Genomic DNA, 9525 nt, shown 5'->3' on the forward strand with positions numbered 1-9525 from the left:
TACACACCCAAATGAAGTATGTCTAAACAAAAACTTGCAATCCCATGCACCTGATAAATACCTGCATGCCTAACCGTCTACTAAAGTTTAGGCAGAGCACCTGTTCTACATAGCTTGTGTTGGCTCCCCTATAGTAGGTAACAAAAGAGTTGGGCAATGTGAAATTGCCTCGATTTGATTAAGAATTCATAATACTCTCTCCCTCATACTCTCTCCCTCATACCCTCTCTCTCCCTCCCTCTCTCTCTCTCCTCGCACCTCTTAAATACCCCCTCAATGCGAAGACTGTCATACCCTGCCCCCCTCACTCTTCCTACTTTCTCATTTCTTTTCAATCTCTGCAATTTCTATACTTCTTTCCGAAGATACACATTGTAGGCTTCTATCTCTCTCTCTCTCTCTCTCTCTCTCTCTCTCTGTATTTACATCTCTTCTACTTTCCATCCCTCTCGGTCTCATTCTTTCTTTCTTCCCCCTTTTTCTCTTCTCTCTGTCCTTCTCTCTCTCTCTTTCTCTTTCCCTTCCTCTCTCTCTGCCTCTCTGTCTCTCTTGCTATCCCTCACCCTCCGTACTGGTAATCCCACTGTCCTCTACATTAAAAAGTAAAAAAGTAACCGACACTAAGACATCATGGTCTTACAATTATGAAAGATCCTCAAACACTTATGAAAAGACCACAATGCTATATTGAAAGTGTTTGAAATATGATACAAACAACAACAAAAAGTTAATAACTTCATCGATGACATAGAAACACATATTTATTTTAAAGGAATTACATTCTCAATAAAACATTTAAGTATGGAAGATTCAAGGACTTGTCAGGCTAGCATAATATCAGTTATTAGAAAATGACAATACAAAGTTTAAGACCTACTGTTAGAAATATATAAAAAGAATACAAATACCCTGATAATAGGCATGCATGACACTGTCCAAGCATGCAATAACATACATTTCGTACGTGAAATTAAATAGTCACATTTAGTGAGTGATCTACACATGACCAAGTTATGTTCTAAAACACGCTTCTAATTTGAATACTGATGATTTGATTTAACTTTTATGATTCTGTAACATAAATTCATGCTTAGCAAGGGGTTAGTTACCCAATGTTTATTCCAATAGAAAAAAGACATAAAACACATTTCAGGAAAGAAAAATCATAGTTATCACACACAGATGGACAAAGCACATTAGAGAAAAGTAAGGTGATACAATGTTATTGCGAGTATGACCTGGCTGGCTATTCATGCCGGTCTGTCGTTTCGTTCAGCGCCAGAACTATCTTGGTTCACATCACTCGATGTTGGGGATGAATTACCAGGATGCTGAATCTTGATTGACGAGTTGATTTCATCTTCGGTTACTTGCCGAGTGACGGTGGAACTATCTGGCCATTTCACCTCAATGGTCACTGGGACACTTGAAGGGCCGAATCCAAAGTGCGCCACTGGCTCCATCTGGCAGAGGTATCCGGAGCCGCCGTCGATGACTCTGAGTTGGGAGTTGCCATCCTGCGTCACGACGTTGACCAACGCGCCACGAGCTGGAGCATTGTGTTGCGTCAGCGGCATGACTCGTAGCCATCGATGATTGGCTCCACGTCTGGAGCGGAATACGCTGAGTGGTTCACTGGCCGATTCACCGTGGGATAAGATGAGCTCGAGCTTGCCGTCACCATCAAGATCGGTCACAGCTCCACCTGCGGATGAATAATTAAGAGTTGTTTAGAGTTAGTATTAAGGTCAGTTGACCATGAGACGCATGAGGCGCCATTTCGCTGTTGTGCAGAAAACAGTCAGGAGTGGCGTCGTCTTTGACATGCCTTGTGTGAGAGATAAGATAGGAAGGATCACTTGCAAGCAAAGTCAGTAAGACCCGTCGCACTCGACGCGTCATTTCGCTGACGTATAAAACTGCGTCAGGACTGGCGATGTCGTTGTTGTGAGAGAGAGATAATATACAAAGGGTGATTGCGCATTGAACAATGTAAACATTGCGTTGAGTTACTGGCGCGTCTACTAACTCACCGAAACAGGCTCTTTTAGCGCTTGTAATAGCGCAATCGAAATGAGTCCTCGTGTGCGACGGGGTTTACTTTCTTGAAAACATGCCGGGCCGATAATGATCGACGACGCCGGGGTAAAATATTTATGAAAGAACAGGAAAATGTTTAGTTTGCTAGGCCTGTGTGTGAGCGACAACAATTGTCCTTGAACAATCATGATAGTCATTTTGAAGAACATGGAAGGAATAAATGGACAAAACAGACGGGACTAGTGAAGGAAGCTACCTTGCACAATATATATTTACCTGTACCATAACCATTTACTTCTGCGGCATCACCGAGCTCTGTCTCCTCTTCGATGGCAACGTTCCAATCGCTCGTCGGCCTTATCTTAAACATCCTGTTAGGAGCGGAGCCATGGTAGGCGATGTTGTTAAAGAACACCTCCAGGACACCATCGTTGTCAAAGTCAGCTGCAATCACTGTCCTGATAGGTGAAGGTTCCTCAAACGGAGGACTAGCAACATTCTGAAGAAAATGAAATGATGTCATGTCATCAAATAAGAATGTCACATTACCAAGTCACAATAGATCTTGCCAAACAGTAAAGCCACACTTACTTTCCGAGTACAATTACTGATGGATATTTTGATTCATCAAAAATTAAAATCAAGAGTAATCCCATTACATAAAAGAGAGAAGGGTCGCAAGCGACTGTGAAATGTGGCATGAATAACAGAAAGAGAGGTCATCTAGAGATGGAGGAGGAGCACGAATAATAAAAGGACCAACCTGAAATATTCGTCTATTCCCTTTGGTTTTCTGTAAGTAGAGACGATGATGACCATTCCAGTTACCATATACAATATCTAATTTACCGTCCCCATTGAAGTCTGCAAGGGCAACACCTCTACCGTTTTCACCTGCGTCAGAAATCCCTGCAACAAATTGGGGTAAATGTCAAGAGAACTCAGATTATAATGACATGGATTTAAACGTTTTGTGATCAGAAGTAATTACATTAGTCAATGAGCAAAGGCCATCGATCGGCGAGAGAAAAAAAGATAAGTTCTACAACCTATAATCTCTAACAAAAAAAAGTAACAGTTGCCGTCTTTTAACCGATGTCTTTTTTATCAAGGTCACCCATAATTATGATAATATTTCATAATTATTTTCTAAATAAGAGAGGCGGACATAATTGGGTCACATCAAACGTGATTACTGAATAGAGGTTAATGTGTTAAGATGATGCAAATATAATACCATATCACTATCATTTTGTTAGTGGATTTATGCTAAATTTATTCACAGTATTGTTACCAAAAAAAATGATTTTGTGACGTACTTGCCGAGGCTGCAACCTCATCAAAATTGCCGCGTCCGTCGTTCTTGTAGAGAAAGTTTGGCCCACCCTCGTTGTCACAAAATATATCCGATCTTCCCTCGTCGTTCAAAATGGGTCCTACTGCTACACCTCTGCCACCTTCGAGATATAAATATTACAGAGATTAATAAAAACGTGAAAGATGATTTTTGTAAAGCGCCATTAAAGTTAAGCATTCATTTCGCTTGGAGGCCCTCAGTAATAAAGTTTCAAAAAATTTAACGTCGAAATAGTGAGGGAAATTATAAAAAAGAACGTCTCTCTTAACGGCAATCGACGGTTATTCTTCTTTTGGTATCGCAGTGGATAATCTTAACAACATCTTTGTTATAATGCTTACATTTATATATTGAACCTTACAAACTATTGTATTAAAAAACAAATAGGGATATAGGCTACTAAATGGCCTAAAATCGGAGCCCATTAATACAATGAAAGTTATTAAGAAGTCACAACGAAAAAAAAAAGTATAAGCCCATATATATAACAAGAGGCAGTGTAAGTCATACATGACATGACAAACATACCCGAGTTTATAACTGGGAGAATACAAGGTGTTTCCAAAAGAGAACCAACAAATAACTCACCAGTGAATCCCTCAACGCCTACTTCTCTAGCAACGTTCCTAATCTTGATGATACCAGCGCTGACGTTACTCTGTGTCTCATCCATCTCTACCATAGCACAGGGTCCAACGGGAGGAGATACCCATCGATTGGCATAGTTAGAGAGATAGATTGAGTAGCGGCCCGTTCCTTTTCGGTCAATACACGCCACGGAGCGACCTGTTTCGAAAAATGAAACATTTAAAATCTTATCATCTCATGTTCATTATTATTTATTACTGCATTCTACGAATTTTAGGAATACAACTTTGGTTGAGAATAACGTATAATATTATATTAAGCGTCATTTATAATAATCACCGGTGTCACGGCTGTGTTTGTACCGTTTGTAACGTTTGTGTGTTTGAGTATATTATTCTACTCTCGAGATGGAGTACAAAATACGAAAGAGAAGAATAAGGTCTTGGTAAAAAGCTCTCTTGTAAAATAACATTTTCCAAACTCAGTGGGACAGCATCTTCTTAAATCTCTGAGGTACAAGCAAAGCTCACATAGTGGACAATATTCGACATGATCCTTCAATTTAAAGTATAAAAAACTAGCTTTGAATACATATCTGATGATCAGGTATGACTACGTTCTTCACCTGCGTACTGGTTGATAACGTTTGAGTTGATCCTGTCCGACAAAACGTCTTCATATCGGCCATTCCTCCACTTAAAGAGCTTATCCGTGTACTGCTTTCGACCACTGTAAGCATTGTTCGTGTTCAAGAAATAGATTTCTTCCCGCCCATCTCCGTCGACATCACATGCGCAGACACCTATTGCGCTCCCCCTTGGGTCACGAAGTTGGTAGTAGGGTGAGGCGGTGTCATTGATGGCCAGGTTCTCCAGCTGTCCGGTTTCATGGTTGTACTTCAGGACTAAGTTGGAGCCATTAAACCTGCAAGAGAACGACATTTGGAATGAGATGATGCGGGCACGTAGTGCGGACACTCAAAAGTACAAAAATATATGCCGGTACTTCTGTGAGGTAAACTCGGGGGTAAAATACGAACCTCATCGGAACTAGCAGACGAGGCGTCTTTAGCTGACGTAGGGTGTTGAGCCATGTGAGAGAGAATGCCCAATAATAACTGGCACACGCGCCGAGTACTCTTTCTATATGAGTAATGAAGAAATCAAAATGACGTGTGCAATTTGCATACCCGTGTCGGTAAAATAAACGAGATGTAATATTGCAAATGATAATTATTTGATTATTATAGGTATTTGCAAATTCACTGCAAAATGATTAATTAATATTTTACATCAATCGGCTGATATTCTGTTTATTAACAACATACCCAGCAACAATGATTTCCAGTTCACCGTCGTTGTCAACATCCGTCACGGCGACGCCATAATTCTTCTGAATTGGATTCGAATCAGCAGCGAATCCCCCAGTCATCGACTCAAACCATGGACCTGATGACGATGAGGAAGCTGCGGCATAGTCCGGTTCATGGTATTCGGGATGATGATGATATTGATGGTGATGACCGCCGTAGTAGTGGTTCTGTACTCCTCGATACGGCATTGTCCCCTCCTGTGATGGATTTGATTGAGCGGTTGCCATGGCTCCGGAAGATGATGAGGAGTGGATGGCAGATTTGAGGAGGACTACAGAGACCAAGCCTGCCACATAGCGAAGGGATGGGCGAAGGTTAGCCAGCATGATGGTGGTGAATATAAACAACTGCAAGTGGAGACTGGATGATCCAATCAAAATAAAGTGTAATGATCGTCATGACCATAATAGTCGGTTAATCTTAGTGATTTTCAAACGACAAGGCCTAATGCCTTTGCTAGAATCTTCAATATAATTATCGTATGGAAAGCTAATCCCTAAGACGACTTCACCCCATTAAACGAACAATATTCCAATAGGTGTTTTTCCAAGGGAAAATTGGAGTTTAATAACAGTGAATAATGGGGTATGGATGATGTCACCATGGGCATAAATTAAACTTACGCCCCACCCCACCCAACCCTGCCCGGTCGAACCAATCAGTTACAATATTTAAAGATAAAGTTAAGTTCTGGGCATGCAATTGCATTGTGAAAGAAACGGTGAGGAATCGATCAGAAAACGTTGATCATGAATGCATAGCGGTATTGGTGTGTACTGCAAGGTTCTGGAATCATCAAAATGATAAGAAATATTTGGTCCAGTCTTGTTAAAGTAAAAGCACTGTACACGGAAAGATGTAAATGGGACTACTCAAACATGTGGCATAAGAATTGGGCCTCATTTTAAAGCTGTCACTGTCTTGTCATATTTAGAATATGAAGGCATTTGAAGAGCTATCCTTTTCAGGTAACATTTTCTTTCTCATGTTCTTCTACACTTGCATAACAACATAGGGCTCACAATTAAGTTTTTACCTCTCGATCCCCGGAACTCAATATTCTCTTTAAACCAAATAGATTCATTCCCACTGTAAATTCAGAAATAAAATGATTCACTTAGCCGGGGACAGGTAGCTGTGATCAATAGCTTTGAGAGCGATGGAGCATTGCGAGCGGTATATTTTCTTTACAATCGTGCCCTTCACGCAGCAACCGGGCGTTAGTTTTTTTCTGGATTTAGTTAGAGTTTCTTTCGAATGTTGTTGTGTTTTTGTGTGCACTCAACCAACTTATATTGAGGAAGAAAAAGAAGTACTACATCATTCCAGTAGCGAACTAAACGGATCACGCTAGGCGCGTACGCCGGGGGGGGGGGGGTGGATTGTGTTTTAGGGGATACCCCCCCCCCCTCCCCTCAATTATTTTTTTTTTTTTTTGCTCAAGGTGCTGAGTTTAAAAAAAAATTGAAAGCCCCTTCACCTTCCCCCAATCCCACTGAGCGAAATATCGATGGCGGGATTAAATTTCGGGAAAAAAAATTATGCTCACTACCCCCCTCCCCCCCCCCCCCCCCCCCCCCCCCCCCCCCCCTGAGCGAAATATCGTTAGCTCGATTTTCAATTTTCAAACACCCTCCTTAAAAAACTCCTGCGTACGCCACTGGTTCACGCAATATTTTGGCTTGAGGCCCGGTCGATTGATCAAAATTTTATAGTATGAACTGAGGTACGATAAATAGTAAAAGTTTAGTGTATAAATATTTAACGCAGTCCAGAAATAACTTCCAACTTTTCAGTAGGTTTTTAAGCCAATAATATTTAGCGGCTGATATAATTCACCGTAAAATGCATCAAAATATCTGAATTCTAAAGAGAAGAGGCATATGAAAATGATTCCTGATAAACTGTCCTACCCTTTTCTCTCTCTTTCTATTTACCACTTTTGCCGATCCCAGTACCGCCCGGTAGGCCTATACGTGCCCCCTTCACCCCCTTTTTTAGTCACGACGCTGAATATACTTTCATTGGGACGGGGGCATTAATGCCATGCAGTCCTGTTATCTAGTGATACTGATAGTAGAATTCAGATGAAAATAACAATACTTCCGTTTATATTTCATATCATCCATCTTATGAAGAAAAAAAAAATCTACTTCATACATATTACACGAAAGCACTCAAACATATTATATAGGCGTGAAGAAAATGGTCGCACTTATATATATCACTATTCCTCTGAAAGAAACCTACACAGGATACGGTAATATACATGTACATCAATCATTCACACAATTTCAGTTCATATCAGCAATCTAATTTCTATGCGAGCTAATACAGGAACATGACAAACATATGGAATAGTATTTTTCATGTTTTAAAGTAACAATTTCATGGTCAATAATATGCTCACCTCAAAAAGCTAAACTCAGAAAGAAATATAGGGATTCCAACACTAACACTAACACTACAAAAACATGGCAATATTTTCCAACGCTTACCTCTGAACTTAGGAAAGAGTCCACAAAGCACAACCATCTGATGTGCTATATTGGCTATATACTGGTCGTTATAATTATGACTGGTCAAGACTCCGGCTGGTCAATTTGTGTGCAGTGCAGTAGCAATGGACAATACTGAAGGAACCTGGTTATAAAATCGAAGTTTCATAACAATAAAGACTGGTGTATACCTAACCACTGTCTTGGTGTATTCGAGCGCCACAGCATCCGCTGATTATTAACAAAGGATGGGTACCAGTCTTTCAGCTAAAGATGCACATGCGGTATTCATAACATGTTAAATCACTTTGTTTACTACATGTATGTCGTCTGCTTGACTTGCCTTGGCCAGGTCGTTTCCTTGCATTGTTGTTGTTTATTTGTTGGATTTGATCTCCTTAACCGAAGGGTGACTAAATTACAAATGCATGTTGACTTTTGTAGATCTGTAATACATCACATATCTTTTTACTTTTTGATCAATGTACATTTAGTGCCACTCTTTTTCATGTATATTATTTTTTCTATTACTTTTGTTGAAATTGTTGTTGTTCTTCTTCTTCCAGTATAGTACAGTCCGCCGTTGGCGTATTATCGTACCTTGTTCTACCTGCTAAGCTCCACCCCTAAACAAATACATTGGTATGTCCCTTCCCATCAACTAATCACCTGTTCACAATAGCATTGCATGTTTTCATATATAATAGCCATTAAAACCCTTCTTTTCATGGTGTTGCTCTGGGGATTTTCGTGTAAAGTCAATAGGTCTCGACCTTTTTCTTTTGTATACGAGCCTTTTTCAGCATCCCCCCCTTTTCAGCAAAAGTCCGGTGTGTAAAGTCAATTAGGCTCGATTTTGTTACGAAAAGGACATTTTGGCAACACGCATGCGGTCATTTTGAAACCTGAGTGGGGGGCCGGGCTGAGGAACTGTATATTTTGTAAGCGGACAATCGCAACGACTCAGCCAGCCGAAAAGTCGCTCAGTGGGGGGGGGGGGGGGGGGGGGGGGGGGGGGGGGGGGGGGGGGGGGGGGGGGTAAGCGGACACTTTTTTTTTGGAGTCCAAAAAAAATCGCAACGACTCAGCCAGCCAAAAGTCGCTCAGTGGGGGGGGGGGGGGGGGGGGGGGGGGTAAGCGGAAACTTTTTTTTTTTCGGTCCCAAAAAAAATCGCAACGACTCAACCGACCGCTGAATAAGCGGGGGGGGGGGGGGGGGGGGGGGGGGGGGGGGGTAAGAGGACACTTTTTTTTTTTTTTTGGTCTCGAAATTTGAAGATTTGACATTTTGCTCCGTTGGGGGGGGGGGGTATGGTCACCTTTCTTAGGTCAGCCATGGGGATAGTTTTTTTAATAATTAAAATAAAAAGAAATAAAAAAAATCCAAAGGGGGGGGGGTTTTAGTGATTTTTTAGGGGGTTTACACACATAAAAATACCAAAGGGGGGGGGTTTAACCCCCAAACACCCCCCTGCGTACGCGCCTGCACTGGCGTACTGGTGGGGGGCTTGTATGTTACATCGGGGGGGGGGGGTAGGATTTTTACGCCACGTGTTCGTGTAGTCCCATATAACTCTTTCTGTGTTCAGTGTTTGTAACTTTACCAAGACTTGGCCAAATTTCTTATCATTTTGATGATTCCAGAACCTTGCAATACACACAAATTCTTA

General features: G+C 41.3%; 1 protein-coding gene across 4 annotated transcripts; it reads right to left on the reverse strand.

Moving 5' to 3' along the window:
• Nucleotides 1–735: 735 nt before the first annotated feature.
• Nucleotides 736–7996, reverse strand: LOC588748 (ASPIP). 4 transcript variants are annotated; one of them, XM_030998305.1, is made up of 8 exons: nt 7856–7996; nt 5313–5643; nt 4611–4909; nt 3986–4183; nt 3360–3497; nt 2804–2949; nt 2317–2539; nt 736–1705 (listed from the first exon to the last, which is right to left on the reverse strand). In XM_030998305.1, exons 1-8 carry the CDS (start codon nt 7890–7892, stop codon nt 1251–1253), a joined length of 1827 nt encoding a protein of 608 aa, XP_030854165.1. In that variant the 5' UTR covers nt 7893–7996; the 3' UTR covers nt 736–1250.
• Nucleotides 7997–9525: the final 1529 nt, after the last annotated feature.

Source organism: Strongylocentrotus purpuratus, unplaced genomic scaffold (genome assembly GCF_000002235.5).
Source record: "Strongylocentrotus purpuratus isolate Spur 01 unplaced genomic scaffold, Spur_5.0 spur5_scaffold_5, whole genome shotgun sequence".
Taxonomy (NCBI): Eukaryota; Metazoa; Echinodermata; class Echinoidea; order Camarodonta; family Strongylocentrotidae; genus Strongylocentrotus; species Strongylocentrotus purpuratus.

Bases quoted from the DNA above. Each gene is read 5' to 3' on its own strand.
- LOC588748 (XM_011675509.2), bottom strand. From the start codon at position 5,683: ATGCTGGCTAACCTTCGCCCATCCCTTCGCTATGTGGCAGGCTTGGTC. The intron at 4,910-5,312 runs GTATGTTGTTAA...GTTCTCTTGCAG, and splicing joins CTGGAAATCATTGTTGCTGG to GTTTAATGGCTCCAACTTAG. The intron at 3,498-3,985 runs GTGAGTTATTTG...TATATCTCGAAG, and splicing joins AGGCGTTGAGGGATTCACTG to GTGGCAGAGGTGTAGCAGTA.